At 46.0% G+C, this 19,540-nt stretch overlaps 1 protein-coding gene and 1 pseudogene across 1 annotated transcript in view; one reads left to right on the forward strand and one right to left on the reverse strand.

The window, feature by feature from the left end:
* Window positions 1–10,196: 10,196 nt before the first annotated feature.
* On the reverse strand, window positions 10,197–12,349 carry LOC121459271 (annotated as a pseudogene).
* Window positions 12,350–12,779: 430 nt separating this feature from the next.
* LOC121459443 (E3 ubiquitin-protein ligase ZNRF3) overlaps window positions 12,780–19,540 on the forward strand; it is a 160,897-nt gene continuing 154,136 nt past the window's right edge. Inside the window, exon 1 of the mRNA XM_041669221.1 lies at window positions 12,780–13,289. Coding sequence (XP_041525155.1) covers window positions 12,999–13,289 — 291 coding nt within the window. The 5' untranslated portion in view covers window positions 12,780–12,998. The remainder of the gene's footprint in view (window positions 13,290–19,540) is intronic.

Below are 19,540 nucleotides of genomic sequence, written 5' to 3' on the forward strand. Positions count from 1 at the left end.
ATGTAGCCCTGGTGATACCTTCATTTAAATCCTCCATCCTCCAAACTGTGAGAGAATAAAATTCTATTGCTTAAAGCCACCAAATTTGTGACAATGTTCCAACATAGCCCTAGGAAATTATTCCAGGTAGCTGGGTGGGATGGTACAGATCTGGAACCCTAGAACTCAAGAAGCAGAGGCAGGAGGATCAAGGGTTCAAGTCTAACATGGAACGTATCGTGAGAAACTGTGTTAAAAAAAACAAAAAAGGAAAAGAATAGAAAGAAGATGATGACAGGAAAGAAGAACGAGAGAGAGAAAGGAAAGAAGAAAGGCAGGTGTCTGGATTTAAAACCTGTGACTAGGGAGCCCAATCGAGAAGGCTGGAGAAGACAAAGAGGGCAGTGGGATGAAGCTGTTCAAATTCTCTGCCGAGAGGAGTAGAGTGTGGGAGCTAAAGAGTTGAATGAGTGACAGGGCCAAGCTGTAAACAGCTTCGGCTCTCAGTGTCCTCAAAAGAATGAACAAATTTACCAAGCACCTCCAGATGTCTTATCCATGAGAGAATGAGGAGGGAGGCCAGGGAGGCCTGGGAGGCCTGGGAGGTCTGGGAACACAGGGCAGCAAAGAATCAGAGACATTAGGCTGCCTTGGGATGAGCTCTTGGTAGTGCAGTGTTCTTCTGGAAGCCAAAACGGGGGTGGGGAGGGAATAAAGACAGAGGAACCAAGGCTGGGCCGTGGTGGTGCATGCCTTTAATCCCCGCACTCACGAGGCAGAGGCAGGTGGATTTCTGTGAGTTTCTGTGAGTTCAAGGCCAGCCTGGTCTACAGAGTGAATTCCAGGACAGCCAGGGCTACATAGAGAAACCCTGTCTCAAAAAAAAAAAAAAAAAAAAAAAAAAAAACAAACCCCAAAGAGCTGGAGGGTGCCTGGTTTCCTGGTGGCCCCAAGGGAAGCCTACTAGTCTCCAAGAGAAGGGCTAACCAGAGCGTGGCTACATGCAAGGTCAAGGGGCAACAGGGCAAGAGTAGGTGCCAGCGGGCTAAAGGACAATTCCGGGAGACGGCAGTGGGAGGGCTCCCGTGTCTTTGGGTGTCTTTGATCTCTGAGCCACTTTGGCCCGGGAAAGAGCCATGGGTACCAACGGGGTCGTGTCTGTTTAAACAAAATTAAACACTGGCAGTAAATCATTAACTCGTGGAAGAAACAAGCAGGGGTATAAACCACATCTCCCACACCAAGGGCTTACGGCCATGAGACGGGGAAGGACGCTTATCAGTAGTGGCAGCTACTCACCCTTCCCTGAGCCAGAGCACGGAGCTGCCGAGCACCTTCCACAGTGGCGTCTCAGTGCCAGGTTCTGTGGGAACAGAGCACACAGCAGGTTAGAATCTACCCTGTGCTCAGAGCTCTCATCGTGAGTACCCAGCTACAAGTCGCAGCCCATCCAGCATCTCACGTAATCCTCAGGATGACCCTCTGATGTAAGGCAAGGATCAACTACATTTTCCTGGCAAAGAAATCCAAGATCAGAGAGGGCGAGCAACTTGCCTTGGTCACACAGCTTGTCAGTCACGGAGGGAAAAAGCAGGCGTTTCTTTGATTTCTGAGGCACTTTGAACCTGTGACTTTCCCCTTAGCAAAAGGGGGAGAACTAGTTAGAGAAGGTGTATAGGAACATACCAGCAGGGAAGGCTCTCCCAAATAACGGACAGAGTCAGCAAAGCTCTGGAAGGCAAGGCAACAACTGTCTTTTTCAGGCATTTATTTTCTATTGCTTTTGAGTTTTACAGTGTAACATGAGCTTGTGGGTACAGTACCTAGGGAGGCCAGAAGGAGGTGTCAGATCCCCTGGAATTAGAATTGCAAGTGGTTGTAAGCTGCCTGCCGTGGGGAACTGAACTCAGGTCCTCTGGAAGAGCCCTCTCTCCAGCCCTCACTGGCTTTCCTGGGACCCCGTAGCCTCCCAACACCACTTCTCACTGAGCGTTCTTTATATTCATCCTTCTACTTGGGGGTTAAGAGCAAGGGTTCCGGCGTCAGATCTGGGTGCAGTCTTGGCTTCAGCTCCATGTCCCTCTGTAACTTCAGTGGAGCCCACTTCCCCTTCTTCTCTAACTATAAAGTGGGAATACTACATGCCTCGGGTAGAGATCAAAGGAGGGAACCTGTGCCAAGCGTTTGGCCTAGTGCCTGGCACACAATAAATACTCAATAAACACAAGCTGTTATCTTCTCACATGGAGGAAACTGCCTCCTCAGCCTTCCTGGCCCCCACACAAATTTGCATGCATCTCCCACTCGCTCCGATTCCCTCCGTTGGGGAACCAACTACAGCAAGGCAGGGAGGCGAGGTCACTTCATGCAAACAGCGTCAGGTGCGGCTGGACAAGTTGAAAGCAGAGCGAAGACGCTGAGCAAACTGGTCAGAGGTTTTGAGTTGAATCTCAACTGCAGGGTCTTATGATCACAAAACTGGTTCGCCAACCTTTACAGATCTTTCTTTCCATCGGGAGTCTCTGGGGCACCCGGAGGACCGTCTTGCAGAGGAAATCGTAGAATGAAAATGGGGGAGAATGCCTGCTGCAATTGAGGGAGCTGCTGTGTGCTTGAGAGGGGTGCAGGGGGGGGTGAAAAAAAGACCAGAAGGATGTTCTGGGATCCAATCAAGGAAAAATTGGACTGTTAGACTTTTATTTTGTCATACACTCAAGAGTCGGTCATTCATTTAGCAAATATTTATTGTGTGCCAACTGTATCTGAGGCAGTTTGCCAGGGATTAGCTACGGAAGCAAAAGGCACAGTCCTTGTCCTCAGGAAAAGTGGCCTGGGAGGGGGAAACACAGCAGGTCAGAAGCGGCTCAGGGGGCTAGAGCCGGAACTCAGGCACCTGCCCACTCTGGGGTGGGGAGCAAGGAACCGTTAGGGGAGTCGACTCCCGGAACTGTTGTTGCCTTAGCACCGCTGTCCCACGTTTCCTAAGGAGGGGCAATCAGCCAGGATCAGCCCTTGCACTCCTGGTCAGTCCCCTAAGTACCAGAAAAAGGCTGTTAAATCCAATCTAGACAATCAGCAGATACCTTCCCGCCGGCCGTGGTGACGTCAATTAAGTCTGCCCAATGACAGTCAACCAATGTCTTGGGCGGGTCCCAAGAGGAAAGTAGCTCTTTCCCTGGGCACCCAGGGCAACGTGGGAGACTTGCTCCAAAGAGAGGCGACTCCTGTAGTAAAATGACGTCACAGAGGTAAGGACCGCGAGCTTGAGAAAAGTGGTACCTGATAGCAGCCTTTGAGACCCTCAACCCTGCTGGGTTTTTGTTGTTGTTGTTTGTCTGTTTGTTTTATTTTTTTGTTTCTTGAGACAGGGTTTCTTTGTGTAGCCCTGGCTGTCCTGAAGCTCACTTTTTAGACCAGGCTGGCCTTGAACTCAGAGATCTACCTGCCTCTTCCTCCTGAGTGCTGGAATTAAATGGGTGTACTACCACGGCCCGACTGAACCTTGGGCTTTTATACCAATCATTAACCCCCTCCCTCTTTTGGGGGGAGAAGCAATCTAAATTGGATTTCTGTCACCCTAAATGAACAGGTTTCAATATGTTCTGCCTCTTTCCTAGACTTCTCATACTTCAATTTTGATATATATATTCATGCACATTAAAATACACATTCAATTATTTTCTCTTTGCACAAAAAATTAAAAACAATACTCATTACCCTCCGTTGCTTTTTTTTTTTAAAAAATATGTGTATGTGTGAGTGTGCACATGTGTTCCACACACGTGCAGGAGCCTGAGGAGGTCAAAAGATGTGTTGGGTCCCCTGAAACTGGAATTAAGGACTGTCATGAGGTAGCAAGTGGATGCTAGAAACTAAAGCTGAACTTCTGATCCTCCTGCCTCTACCTCCTGAGTTCTGGGATTACAGGCATGCCCCACCATGCCTGGTTTACGAGGCGCTAGGCAAGTTACTCCTATCAACTGAGCTACAAACACAGCCTCTAGACTCACACCACATTGACTCACTTACCTACATATTTTGACTTTTTTTTTTTTAACTTTTGTTTAAAGGCAGTCTCACTATGTAGCCCTAGTTGCCTGGAACTAACTATGTAGACCAGGCTGGCCTCAAACGCAGAGATATGCCTGCTTCTGCCTCCCAAGCACTGGGATTAAAGTTATGCACAGGGTTTATTTTAAAATTTCTAGTTGGTTTTTTAAAAAAATATTTGAGTGCTTTGCCTAGATCTATGTTTGTGCACTGCCTGCATGCAGTGCCTTTGGAGGCCAGAAGAGGGCTTCAGATGCCCTGAAACTGGAGTTACAGGTGTGAATAGCCCTGTAGGTGCTGGGAATTGAACCCAACTCCTTTGCAAGAGTAACCAGTGTTTTTTTTTTCCTCCGTGCCACCTACCCAGCCCTCTGGTTGCTTTGCTAACTTTATAAAAATGTATTATAGTGGGCTGGAGAGATGGCTCAGTAGTTAAGAGCATTGCCTGCTCTTCCAAAGGTCCTGAGTTCGATTCCCAGCAACCACATAGTGGCTCACAACCATCTGTAATGGGGTCTGGTGCCCTCTTCTGGCCTGCAGGGATACACACAGACAGAATATTGTATACATAATAAATAAATAACTATTTTAAAAAAATGTATTATAGTGAATTCAGTTGGAGGTTCATATCCTCTTCTTGGTAAAAAAAAAAAAATCTGTCCGTATTTTCTTTGTGGTTGAGGGAAATGGCCACGCAGTTATATTTATGAAATCTTTAAATTTGTCATGCAGAGCAGAAGTCAGCTCTGTCTACCAGGTTGTCAGTGAGTTAATTTCAGAGAAGGCATTGATTAGTTCTGCTTTGTCACTATCACTGTTGAGCCAACTGATCTGGTTAAAGGAGTGAAGTACTCTAAGTGGTCACATGTCACTCATACGTCCCCCACCCACCCACTCCCGACACACACATCCAGGGTTTTCCTATGTAATCCTGACTGGTCTCGAACTTACAGATATCCGCCTACCTCTGCCTCCCAAATGCTAGTATTAAAGGCGTGAACCACTACTTCCAACAACCTATAAACTTTCTAAGTCTTGTGTTTGACTGCTTTGTGTTTAGGCCAGGAAGGGGTGGAACAGGATGCTGAGTTGATAATTCGCGTTCATCATCCACTCCCCCGCATGCTAGTGTATTCTAGGCATGGTGAAGGGAACACACATTTCCACACTGTCCTCCAAATGCTCGCTGGGCAGAACCAAGTAGGCGGCCTTTATTTCCTCGGTTTCCTTCTCCCTTTCTCTCCTAATAGAGGTCAACTCACAGAAAAGCAGCCTGGCTTGTCTCTCTTCAAAGGTCTAATGACCATCCACCATCAGCCTTTCTTGGCCAAGTGGGCTTGTGATTACTCTTTCACTTCCGTTAAATACCTGTGCGTGCTGGGTGAGAACTGCTGCCCAGGGACACAGCTGTCCCTCCCACGTAGTGTGGTGTTTACACGTAGTGTGGTGTTCATACGTAGTGTGGTGTTCACAGGTAGTGTGGTGTTCACACTTAGTGTGGTGTTCACACTTAGCTTTAGAAATTGCTTCTTGCTCTATCAGCACAGCCCAGACAAACTTTATTCCTCAAGACAATCCGTATTTCTGTGTCTTTTGAACCAAAAATGACTTGTAAATGTATTTAGCCCAAATATATAAGACAAATCTCCAAAGCCGATTACAAAAGCTTTTCTTTTTTTCTTCTTGTTCTCTGTCTCAACTTCTTTTGAATAAATCAGAGGAGCTATGTGTCCCGAGCTTACATTCCCCAGAGTATCTAGGCACTGGAGCAACCTTCTTAAAATGGCCAGACATTCATTCCCCAGGCCGCCACTCCCAAGGGAGTTTCTGTTTGAAGCCCCACCATCGTTTACTGTGGCATTTGCTGGTTATTTTTGCTTACACCTGGCCTACTTCACTCACTCTCATTCCCTGCCTGGCCCCTGGAGCATTGTTTGAGTTTTGTGACTCCTGGTTGGGTGGCCATTGCAAATCAGGGGCAGGTTGAAGCAGGGTTTAAACCACCGATGAGTCGGGGCCTAGATTGGCCTTCTGCCTCAAGGCTTGGGGGAGACAGAGATTGATGGCGTACATCAAAGGCAGAGGAGACACTTCTAAGGGGTTTGAAAGAACTGCCGCTACTTGTCTGTATAACTACTATTGTACCTTTCAAGAGAATTATATGATGTTTAAATACAATAAATGAAGTTTCCAGAAATAGATATAAATGCTGCAAAAGAATGCTAGCATAGCTTAAATTTGAATTGCCTAAAAGAAGTAGGATAAGATTCAAAGTCTTAAAACCATTTTGTAAAATAGTTAATGTGTACTTACATTTTATGGAAATCTTTTATTGACTTCTTTGTCTGTCTCATATAGTAATAAATGTTTGCAGAAGTAGGGAAGGCAAAAGAAAAAAGGCGGCAGAAAGGTAATTGAATACAGGCAATACCTAATACAACTTTAATCTTATTTAATCTTTATTTTTTAAATAATTGAAAAAAAATGCAGACAGTCCTGTGTGCCCACTGCGCAGTTTTTCCCAATGGTGACATCTTCTTCCATAACTATAGGCCAATCCCATTTGTCTTCTGGTGTCATGGCTTCATGTGGAAAACCTTATTGCTATTCAATAAAGTTTATTGAATGAATGTGTTTGCATATAGAAAAGGAATGTTATCATTTGTTGATTTAGTGGATTACTCTCTTCATTTATTTTTATTATTTTGAGAAGATAATAAATATATGCACAGGGAACAAACTTAGTCTTAGTCATCCTGGGAAATCCATTTATTTAGTTATTCTTTTTCTTTCTTTCTTTCTTTTTCTTTTTTCTTTTTGGTTTGGTTGAGACAGGATTTCTCTGTGTAGCCCTGACTGTCCTTGAACTCACTTTGTGGACCATGTTGGCCTTGGACTCACTCTGCCTGCCTCTGCCTTCTGAGTGCTGGGATTAAAAGCCTGTGCCACCACACCTGCTACTTATTTATTCTTAAAGATTTATTGGGTCTGGAAAAATGGCTTAGTGGCTAAAAGAGTATACTACACGGCAGAGGATCCAAGTTCTCTTTCCATGTTGTGTGGACCACAACTGCCTGTACATTCAGCTCCAGGGAATCTCCAAGGGCATCCTCCAAGGGCATGTGACACACACACACACACACACACACACACACACAGATACACACACACACACACCTCACATCCCTCCAAGGGCATGTGACACACACACATACACAGAGAGAAAGATGTTTACTTAATTAAAAATAATATGTCTTTAAAAATATTTGCTTATTTTTTTAGGTGTATGTGTTTCGGCTACATGTACTTCTGTTCACCAAGTGTACATCTGATGCCCAAGGAAAGAAGAAGGTGTCGGATCCCTGGGAACTGGAGTTAGGAATGGTTACGAGCCACCATATGGGCACTGGGAACTGACCCTGGATCCTGTTTGAGATGAACAAGTGCTCCTAACTGCTGAGCCAAACCTGGAACCCCCATTTATTTCTTATACCTCCTTCCATACAAACATCCATGCATCTATTTTTCCTATCCATGGCCTTTTCTGTTATAGCATCTTTTCACTTAGAAGTATATTTTGCAATAAAAACATATTCTATACATATATATTGTAATACAAGGATGTGTACATATGCATACTTTTTCTCACTTATGAGTATATTTAAATCATTCCATACAAGTTCATAGACTTTTTTTAAAATTTTGAGTTAGCATACAAAGTGATAAGTTTATGTAATTTTCATACTTGTGTGTCATTGTACTTTAATTTTCATTCTCATCCTCTGCTGCCTTGTCCCCAAATTTCCTTTTTTAAATAGTTGTTTAATGTGTGTCCCCTTATGGAGTAAGTAGATGCACACTGTCTGTGATGGATGGACACTGAAAATGTTTTCAACAGCTCTATTACAGCTCACACCTAGGATGGTTTACTGGGTGTACCATGCATGATGGCCACAGGTCACATTGACAAGTAGTTCCAAACAATGTTTCTGAGAAGTGGCGATGCCTAAAGCTGTTTCCAAAAGGTGCCCTGGACTTCTTCCCCATGCCACATCACATCCCAGGTGCACATGGAAGACCCCAAAGGCCATTTTTGAAAAAGAAAAACAAGAGCTGGGCAATGGTGGCGCACACCTTTAATCCCAGCACTCAGGAGGCAGAGGCAGGTGGATCTCTGTGAGTTCAAGGCCAGCCTGGTCTACAAGAGCTAGTTCCAGGACAGGCTCCAAAACTACAGAGAAATCTTGTCTTCAAAAACAACAAACAAACAAGCAAAGCCCTGTTTCTCCGTAAGGGAAGGGATGCAGAAGGCTGCGGGGCCTTTCCCACATTGCCAGTGTTCCAGTGTCCTGTACAGCGACTCCCCAGCAGTAGCGTGTGTGGCACAGCTCTTGATGAGAGCCTCACCCTTTGCACCCTTGTGTCGGTGCACTGTCCTCTCCATTCAAGGGCTGTCAATTTCTCATTTAGTGAGGGCTGTGAGTCTTGAACGAGGAGACGTTGGAAGCATACCGAAAGAGTTGAGAAAATTCTAGATTCTCTTGGTGCTGCTGGTGATGATCTCAACACACTCAGGGTTCGGTCAGTCCTGGTGAACCTCTGGCAGAACGGGGGCCTCTAGTCCTGCCATGGCCTCTGCCTGAGAAGGAAGGCTGGAAGTTTCTCTCTCCCTTTTCTGCTTGCCAGATTTTGGGGAAACTTCATTACTTGGCAAATACCTCGGTTTCTAAGTAACATCAGCTTTTGGAGAGGTGGATCACGTTATTTCTGTTTTGCTAGGATGTGTCTTATTGATCATCTCTTGAAGAAGAACTTAAACAATCAAAGTCAGCAGGTATGGTAGGTAGCACACACCTGCAATCCCAGTGCCGGGGCAGGAAGCCTGCTTTGAGGTCAGCTTGGGCTACACAGAGAGCCCCTGTTTGAGAAAACCAAATATGAAATAAAAGCCAGTTGCTTTTGTTTGTTCATTTTCGTTTTTGAAACAGGGTTTCTCTGTGTAGACAAGGCTGGCCTCAAATTCACAGATCCTCCTGCTTCTGTCTCCTGGATGCTGGACTTAAAGTGTGTGCCACCGCTGCCCGTCTAAGACCAGGTGCTCACAGAACAACCTGTGGGAGTTGGTGCTCTCTCTCCACCACATGGGTCCTGGGGAATGAACTCAGGTCACCAGACTTGGCAGCAAGTGCCTCTGCCCCCAGAGTCACCCATTGGTCCTCAATGAGTTTCTTTTCTGACCCCTGTGTGTGCTGTCATTGTCACTGAAGTTTTTATTTTGTTTTGTTGTTTGGTTTTTCGAGACACTGTTTCTCTGTGTAGCACTAGCTGTCCTGGAACTCGCTCGGTAGACCAGGCTGGCCTCGAACTCAGAGATCCACCTGCTTCTGCCTCCCGAGAGCTGGGATTAAAGGTGTACTCCACCAATGCCTGACTGTCACTGAAGTTTTTGAGAGAAGCATGGTTGTTCTTCTCCATATTCAGAATTTATTCTGGACTCATGAAGCCCAGTGCTTCTAGCAGCTGTTGTCAAGCTGCCTTCAGTGTCTGAAGAATGGGAGGAATATGTGTTGATGAGCTCATCCCTCAACCGCTTTCTCATTAGTTCATGCAACAAATATTTACTGAGTGCCTACTCTGGGTCAGATAGCTCCAGCCTAGATAAGACAATGATCCTTGCCATTATAGCTTTCCTCTCTGTGGCATGTGTGCCTGGAGACACAGAGGACAGACAAAATTAAATGACCGTATTATTTAGTATGTTGGGTGATAAATGCCATGGGGTCAGAAGAAGCAGATCAAGGGAGATTGGGAGTAGGGGAAACGCTGCAGTTTAAGTAGAATAGTCAGAGAAGGCCTTTAGTGAGAGTATGGGATTCAAACCGAGACTTCAAAGAACACAAGATACTCAACATAGTATTTTATCTGTGGAAAATCACCAAGAGCTAATTTTTTGAAGGTCTTCACTTTTTTTTTAATTCTTATGTTCGGCTTCCATGTATTCCTATAGGCCAGAAGAGGGCACCAGCTCTCATTACAGATGGTTGTGAACCACCATGTGGTTGCTGGGAATTGAACTCAGGACCTTTGGAAGAGCAGGCTGTGCTCTTAACCACTGAGCCTTCATCTCTCCAGCCCGGTAGAGTCTTGAAGAATCCATTCAAGGTCGCTTAGTCCAACTTGATGAAGCCGATGTCCTTCACGTACTGCCGGAAACACTGGTGGCACATGTCCAGCCCGTATTACGGGATCAGACAGTGGCTGTTTGAGCAGACGTGGCAGGAGCGGGATCCCTGGCCGAACTTCTGCGGGTGACTCCAGTAGAGCTGCTAGTGACCCGTGTTGCCTCACTGATGGCCGATGAGCCAAAAGGCAAGAGCTGATTTTTTAGAAGAGATTTATTTTAATGTGTATGGGTATTTAGCCTGCATGTATATCTGTGCATACAACACATGCACGTAGTGTCCTTAGAACCAGAAGAGGGTGTTGGATTTCCCTACAGAGGGTGGTGAGCCAACATGTGGGTGCTAGGAACCAAACTTGGGTCTTCTGCAAGAAAACAAGTGCTTTTAACCACTGAGCCATCTCCAGCCACTATGGACTGAATTAAAAGATTTTGAAAATCATTTCTCTGTCTCTCTCTGTCTCTCTCTCTCTCTCTCTCTGTGTGTGTGTGTGTGTGTGTGTGTGTGTGTAAAAAATGTACGCCCCATATGAACAGAAGAGAGGGCCAGATCCCCAGAAGCTGGAGTTACAGGCGATTGTGAGCTGCCTAACATGGTTGCTGGGAACTGAACCTGGCTCCTCTCTTAACCATCTTTCCTGCCTCACGACTCCATTTTGTTTGTTTGAGAAAGGGTCTTACTATGTAGCTTGGCTCGCCTGAAACACACTCCGGACCAGGCTGACTTTGAACTCATAACTCTACCTGACTCCATTCCACAGTGCTGGGATTAAAGGAGGGCGCTACCACATCAAGCACGCAAAGACTTAATTAAATTTTAACAGCTGTATTGAGATGTAATTCATACACTATAAAATTCACCCCGTGAAAAGGTACAATTTGATGGGTTTCAGATATTTACAAAGCATATAATCATTATCTAATTCCAGAATATTTTCATTACCCTTAAGAGAAATTCATTAGCAGTCATACTATCCAATCCTACTTCCAGCTCAGCGTCTGGCAACCACTAACCTTTCCACTGCTCTAGATGCGTGGTATTTCATTCAGATCAAACACTATATGCTCCGTTTATAGTATACTTTTATGCTTCATTCATTCAATATTCAATATTTTGTTTCTTGGTACGATCCCATTGTAGCCTTAATTTTGTCATTTAAAATACAATCGAAGATTGAAACTTTACCATGTTAAAAAAAAAAGATTCCATTGTCCGGATAAACCATATTTGCTTATTCATTTTCACCAGTTGATGATGACCTCATACTTTTAAGAATTACGATGTCATGCATGGGCTGTAGTAATTGTCCTCTCCTTAAAGACTGGGTTGTGCCTTGGTGGGTGAAGTCAGAATCCTTGGTATTGACAGTGCTCCCATGTACTGATGAATTTGGCTCGGGGAAACTAACGACTCTCTTGCTTTGTCAGGTGCCTTCTGTGCCAAAGCGTTGGGTGGTCCAAATATAGTAACACAGTTCTAGGAGTTTCTTTTCAATTGTATTTTCTATTCCACACTCTGGCAAAACATTCCTTTTTAGTTTAAGCTGTAATTTCGTTGAGTTGATTACTCAAGGAAACCCTCAATGACTTTTCTTTTTGTCTTAATATTTTGGGTGCGGTAGCAAGTAGAAGCAGATCACCCTAACCAAATATTTAAACAAAGCCATTCAGGTCAGGGAGGGAAGATGGACTGAGGAAGCAGAAATTAAATGTGGCTTTTAAAGGAGGGTTTTGATTCTCATAGACTTGTTGAGGAAGGAAAATGCCTGTTCCAAAAAAGCAAAGGGAATTAAAAGTTTATCTTCTGGGTGACTGGGAACGTCTGTGCTCGGAGCACGTGTCTTTGGTATGTTTGGCAGCCAGCAGTTTGTGCATTAAGCGTGTTGGACTCTTCCGCCCTTCTGCACATGGTGAGATTCAAACGTTTCACAACTTCTGAAGCGGGGGTTAGAGATGATCTCCAGGGCTGCAGAAAGATGAACTCCATTGAAATCCAGATAACTTCTTCGAGTTCTCTGCCACCTGTCCTCACTCTTTTAGTTGAGGGTAACTTTCAAAGCGACACCCACGCAAGAACTGGACATGTCCCGGCGGGTTGCGAACTGCCCCTGACGGCCGCAGGGGCCTTTCGCGGTCCATGGAGGTGGGGGCGAGCACGGAGTGCGGATGGCTGGCTTGCATCGCCGGAACTGTGGATGAAGCATCCTTCCACGCCCCAATGGCTCTAACTCCCGCGTCAGAGCAGGACGCGCCGAGCGGGCGGATAAGCCGGGAACAGGTTGAGATCCTTATTCTCGGTCATTTCAGCAACTGCCAGGAGAAATGTCTGCCGCGGAGGGCGGAGCACAGATGAGGGGGAGGAGCGAGGAGGAAGGGGCGTGACCGAAAAGACGGCCAGGGCGGAGCAAGGGCGAAGGGGCGTGGCCCATGCAGAGAGTCGGGGAGGGACTCAGCCGATGGGACGGGGAGGGCGGGGCCTCGGGGCTCCGCCTCTCGCCGCAGGCGCGCCCGCCCCGCCTACCGGCTCCCCTCAGAGGTGGCTGCGGCCGAGCGCGGGGAGGGAGGGGAGAGCGGGTCACGACGCTGCGGGGGCGGGGATAACCCCTCACGTGGAGCAGATGAAAGGGCCGCGGCGCGACGGCCCGGGGAGCGGAGCAGAGCCTGCGACCCACAAAGCCGCCGCTGCTGCCGCGATGGTGCTGTGAGGCGACCGCCCGCGCTCGGTCCTCCGCCGGCCCGCGACTATGCCCGGCCGCGCCCGCCCTCCGCGCCCTCCCGCCGCAGGACCATGAGGCCACGCTCGGGCGGGCGCCCAGGGGCCCCGGGCCGCCGCCGCCGTCGCCTCCGCCGCGGCCCCCGCGGTCGTCGCCTGCCGCCGCCGCCTCCGCTGCCGCTGCTTCTCGGACTGCTGCTGGCGGCCGCGGGGCCCGGCGCAGCGCGGGCCAAGGAGACGGCGTTCGTGGAGGTGGTGCTGTTCGAGTCGAGCCCGAGCGGCGACTACACCACCCACACCACCGGCCTCACGGGCCGCTTCTCGCGGGCCGGGGCCATGCTCAGCGCCGAGGGCGAGATCGTGCAGGTAGCCGCTCGGGCCCCGTGCTCCGCCGCCACAAGATGGCTCCGGGGGCTGCTCCCGCCGACCCCGCCGCGGGCTAGCGGGCGGGCGGGCCGGGGGGAGGCGCGGAGCCCGGCGGCATCCCTCGCGGGCGGGCTGGCGAGCGGGACGCGGCCTCCGGGGCACTGCGGCTGGGGCTAGCGCACGTGGGGGCTCGGCCTCCGGTGGGGGCACCGCGCCGGAGTGGGGGTGGGGACTCTGGGCTGGGCATGGGCGCCGGGGCGGCAACTCTGGAGTTGGCGGGACGGTTTTCTCCCTCAGGTGAAAGTCCCGGCAACTACCTGTTGAATGCCAACTTTGCAAAGGCGAGTTGAAGGATGGAGCGGCTGCTTAGGGTCGCGGGCGTTGCTTTCTAGCCATGCTGACTCTGTTTTCGGAGAGGCCAGGTTGCCGGGGCGCACCTCCTCGGGTGGTTTTTCTCCCCCCCCGCTGGGATCTACTGCCCGTCTTACCTGGACGCGGACTCTCTGGCCGGGCTCTGGACAGGCACCAGCAGGAAGGGGAGCAGGCGGAGTTGGCTGGCGAGTGGGCATTGGGGGTGCACTGTAGTGGCGGTGGAAGGCAGCCTTCGCTGCGTGCTTCAGATTACAGGGGGATGAGAGAGACCGCAAGCTCGCCCCTGGGTCAAGGACTAATACCGAAAAGGCCTGCAAAGCCAGGGTTGCTCACTGACAGGGCCTCCACCTTGCTCCAAAATGCAAGAGGTCTGCGTTCCAAAGGAAGCTGGCTATGGAGAGCTTTGAGCTGTCCCCAGTCTTTGAGGAGCGACTCTCAACTGAAGCCTCTGCGGATGGATAGCTGCATAGATTTCCCGCTTCCTTGACCATGATTTTTATCAACTTGTTCTAGGGCCAGCGCACTTGTGGACTGTTAGCAGGCGCACCTCTAGTGAGGGCGATTTGAATACCGTTGGCTTGTCTTTTAATTTCGGGGGGGCTATAAAGGCCTATAGTTTGGATCTTTGGTGCGTTGTTCTTGGGTGAATTATGAAGAGAAAAGGGACTGTGTGGAATGACTGACTACATAGCAGCTTTGAGTGTAGACAGCATAATTTCCTTGCCTCTCCCTGCTGCAGCTTCAGAGCTCTGAGTTGATAGGACATAGGCCAATACAGTGTGGCTCCTTAAAGTGTCTGTCCTTCCAAAGCTAAAGGAGGTCCCTATGCCTGTACTTAAAAACATTGTTGCGCTGTGCTCTGTTCCCATCTACAGGAAACGAAACACGCTTGACCGATTTCTGTGACTACAGATGTTGCTAAATGTGATGGGATTTCTTTTTTTTTCCTTATAATGTTATTGTTACTGTCATTAACGTACAAGCTTTAGAGAGGATGCTTTGCTGAAGATTCCTAAACATTGCTGTTGCAGGCTTTGAGAATAGTTTGAATCTTAAATCTTGCTTCTTGTGACTCTTGTCTTTCTTTGAGGCTTTCACTATGCCCTGGTGGCTTTAGAAATGTTTGATTTACGCCTGAGGGGGAGGTGGCAGCTGAGGGGGAGTATATTTTAATGTGGCACTTCACTTTTTGAAGGAGACTTTTGAAGTTTCAGATTTTTATCTGCAGTGTTTAAACTTGAGCCATTCTCCATGGCAGTTTGTCTGGTGAGCTATCCATTATGCATAGTGCTGTGCTTTGCAGATATTCTTGGGTGCACCATTTAATACAAAATTAGCTGTTTAAACACACCATTTGTAACTATTTTATCCTGCCTAGTAGAGAGATAATGTATGAATTTGGCAGGACTCTGGTCTCTTGAAGTTTTTGAAGTACTTATCTAACTCTTTTGTAGTCTATTAGACTAGCACCTCCCAAATTAAGTCAACAATTGCTAAGGGAAAAAAATGGCTTAAATGGTATTTAATAATAAAGTTTACTTGTTAACCAATCACTGATGGTGTTCTTAATTCCCTTATACTGCAGTAATATTGATGTGCATATCTGAGCTCTCTGAATAGTTAGTGCTTGGTACACTCTATAGATTTAATAACTTTCTTGTGCTCATCAACGTGTTGAGCTCTGTGTCCACAGACGAGCACAGTGTGGCTTTCAGAGAGCTCTCTGTGTGTACACAGACTGGCATGCTTTTATCTTGTGAATACTGCCAGACTGAATGAACTGTTGTAGCTCCTGCGTACCACCCTGAAATAAGTTTTGTACAGAAAGTCAGGTTTTAGGACTGCTGAGAGGGACTATAACAAGAGAGTGTGTAGTAAGAGCGTGGAAGTGAAGACAGTGTTTAATTTCAGATTAATCATGTTTCCTAAGTACTCATTCAACTTTGGTTTTACCACCTAAAAAACTTCATGATTTGCCCTCTAGTGTGTCATAGTCTTTGTTCATTTCAATGCATATTGCATTGTTTTGGTTATTTCCAGTGTGATTCTCTAGCAATTTTGTTTTTAATTGGGAAGGGTGGGGGGGGCTGTTTCAAAGTTTCTCTTTAAAAATTCTAAGATAAGGAGTGTTTTGTGGTACTGATTTTGTTTTTCAATTTACCAGTGAAAGTGTGTGAATGAGTGTGTGTGTGTTTGTGTGTATACGTGTGTACACAGTAGATACCTTGTCATAGCCTGGCCATCCCAGAGACTTCTAGTTAGGATACCTGTTCAGTCTTTTGCATAAATTAGGATGGGAGAAAGCCTGGATGTATGTGCTTTTGTAGGAGTAGGGTGAGTAATTCGGATGAATGTGTTGGGACGAATGTATTAGGCATAAATAATTATCCCAAGGTCATTAGTCTGTATGAAGGGCTGTTTGTGTGTGTTTGATTTTTTTTTTCCTATTTTGTTATCTCCGGCTGTGAACAGGATATTTGGGTGTGAAATTAATTGCTTTTATTATCTTGCCGCTTTGCATCTAAGTGGACCGATCGTAGATCTAATCGCTATAAGAATTACACTTTAACTGTGCTTCTGAGTTGTGGACCTTTAAAGAGCTTTTAGACATACTGGTACGTATTTCATCTTTAAACCAATGTGCTGCTGTTAATGAAATTATTATCTGAAACTTTTATACATGGCTGTGCAGTCCATGTGGTTGGTGTTGTTAAATAAGGGGCTTGATTAAACACTTGCTAGTGGTATGTGGATTGGCTGAATAAACATGAAAATTTGCATTATTAGAAATAAAAGATTGTTTTAAAGTGGAAATGCCTATTTCTCCCATTGAAGTCAAATATTAAAATATTGAGAAATTAATTTGTAGAAGGAATTAGAATGATTGGTTCTGTGCAACTTTCACATCAGTTATTCCAGATCCCAAGTTAAATGTCTGATGGACTTGAAGCTAAGAACATGAAGAACTAAGGAAGTTCTTTTAGCTGTTAAGAGTGAAAGGAGAGCTGCATGGTGATTAGATAGTCTGGGTAACTAAAGGTATCACAGGGAATAATTGTAGGAGGCTAATTCCTCTGCCTTGTTTCCCTGTCAGTGTGTTTTTACAGTTCAGCATTTGATCAAGCACTTTCTTTTCATCTCCATTTGAGGTTAACTTAATAGGCCTGCCTCCAAAAATTGACTTGGTCTAATAGAACAATTGCATGCTGACAGCTGACTTGGATTTACGCAGAAAAGGGCTGCCGACCATTTTGTCAGATGGTCCTTTATAGGTTAAAAGCAAGCATTTCATTGTTGGGGGGCGGGTTTAGTAAATTCCTACGATCTCTTCTCTGGTTTTATACCCTGAGATCTCCTGGCAATTCCCAGTAATTCTGACTGGGGATGGGAGTGCGGAAGAAGCAGTCTTAGCTCCATTGATGAGCCTTATTTTGTGTGTTCAAGGTACTGTGCCAAGCACATTATGCTTGTTCATTTTATTTTTCATTCATATAGAATTAGACACTGTGTTTACTCGGTTTTACAGAGGAAGAAACTGAGGCCAAGAGAGACAGGTTTGTTTCTCTAATGTGACAGCTAGCAAAACCTGAATTGAAACCATGACCTGTTCTTTGTCTTGTCAAATAGCTAACACTGGGTTTGTAAGGATTTTGACATTTAATACAAACCTACTTCCCATAATTTGCTATTGGAGTTCTTTCAGGCCTGTGATCCCCTGAAATTATGCATATATTCTTGTGAATGGATGTGTTTATTTTCCTGATAGCTTCCCAAGAAGGAAAGGGAAACTCTCCTCTAGTACTTGTCTGTGACTAAAAATTTGAGTGGAGGGCTTGAGAAATTGCTCAATGGATAAAGGTACTTGCTCTCAAGCCTGAGTCCTAAATTTGATCCTCAAAACCCACATGGTAGAAGAGAACGGACTCCTGAAAGTTGTCTTGTGACCTCTGTGGCACACATACCCTTCCCATAAATGTTTAAAAAAAAAAAGTTGAATGAGGTAATAGGTCACTCAGACTGGCAGGAGTTGGAGGGAAGCTGGCAACTTTGTAAGCCTCCATTGAGCACATTTATTTGATAGATGTCCGTCAAAACCATATCCTTTTCAGAATAACACTACAGTGCTGCAGTCCTCTGAGATAGGCTTGTACACAGAACTGACCCCTCCTGCCCACAGACATTTATATCTCAACTGAATTTGTGCATCTTTCTCCTGCTAGTTCTGTATCATCTTTGGGGGAGATAAAAAAGCAACCAACCACGCGAGGAGTTTTCTACATTTAGATGAAGTACAAGAAGAGATGGAAATGAAAGATTTGAGATAGCAAAGAGTTAGACATGTTTCCTTCTACTATTCATTACACAGTGAAGCAAAACGGCTTTTGGTGTTGGAAGGCTGCAAGAGCAGCAGCCCCTGCCTTCTGGTGGACCTAGATCTTCAGGGAGACAGATCTGTTTGTTGATCATCCCACTGTTAGAATACCAATTGTCTTTTTATAGGGTATTTGTATTCCAGAACATGGTATCTAGTCTGAAGATGTCTTTCCTGGTAGAACACTGAGCTTTGAGAAATCCCTTATGTGGAATAGGTGTTACAGATGGAATAGCGTTTGAAACTTTAGTGGTGGTGGGAGTAACTGTGAAGATCTGTTATTCATAATCATTAACCTGTGTTATTAAGAGCCTGGCTTGTGGTGGATTCCTTGTCTGGAGAATATGGATTTGTAATTCACAGAAAAAATTTTAAATTAATCTTCATAATCAAAAGAACCAAATGGCCGGGCGATGGTGGCGCACGCCTTTAATCCCAGCACTCGGGAGGCAGAGGCAGGTGGATCTCTGTGAGTTCGAGACCAGCCTGGTCTACAGAGCTAGTTCCAGGACAGGCTCCAAAGCCACAGAGAAACCCTGTCTCGAAAAACCAAAAAAAAAAAAAAAAAAAACAAAAACAAAACCCAAATGTGTGTGCTTAAATATAGCTCAATGTATAAGGGCCCTGGGTTTCATCCCTAGAAATGGAAGAAAGCAAAGTACCAGATGTAATACTTTAGTGCAGCAGATTTAATGCAAGGCTAGAAAGATGGAGTGCATTGTTTTGGGACATGTGGTAAGAGTAGTGCCAGCTATGATTAACATTTAATTCCTTGCTTCTCAGGCTTGGAGCCTCTCTGTTCACCCTGGTGCAGTTAGACAGTGTCTCATGGAAGAGTGTGTGCAAAAGTATGGCTTATGATTAAACTAAGGAAAGTCAGGCATTCTTGAGTTATATATTGAATATAAGTGGTTGCTTTTCTCCTGATTAATTTAAATTTTGAGTCTTCCAGTATTCTGTCAGAGCTTTTAAAAGTAGCAATCAGGGATAGGCCATGGTGGCTTATACCCAGCACTCAGGAGGCAGAGGCAGGTAGATCTCTGTGAGTTCAAGGCCAGCCTGGTCTACAGAGTGAGTTCCTGAATAGCCAGAACTGTTAGACAGAGAAATACTGTCTCGGAAAATAAACAAATAAACAGAAGTAGCTCTCGGACTGGGGATATAGCTCATTGGGTAAAGTACTTGCATTATAAACCTGAGGACCTGAATTCAGATCCCCAGTACCAAGTGAAAAACTAGGCAGGTAGTGCATGCCGATACTCTCAGTGCTGGAAAGGTAGAGTTAAATGAATCCTTTTGAGTTCCTGGTCAGCCATTCTAACTGAATCAACAAGCTCTAGGTTCACTGAGAGACCCTGTTTCAAAAAAGAAGCTACGGAGTAGTTGAGGAAGGTACCCAACATTGACTTCCGGTACTTGCATACACACATAACGTGCGCACACACCTACAAAAAGTAGCTACTAATAAAACTTGGCACTGTGATTGTGGATGTCAAACATCTCTAAT

Source organism: Microtus oregoni, unplaced genomic scaffold (genome assembly GCF_018167655.1).
Source record: "Microtus oregoni isolate MIOR12 unplaced genomic scaffold, Mior012 000019F_ref0000042, whole genome shotgun sequence".
Taxonomy (NCBI): Eukaryota; Metazoa; Chordata; class Mammalia; order Rodentia; family Cricetidae; genus Microtus; species Microtus oregoni.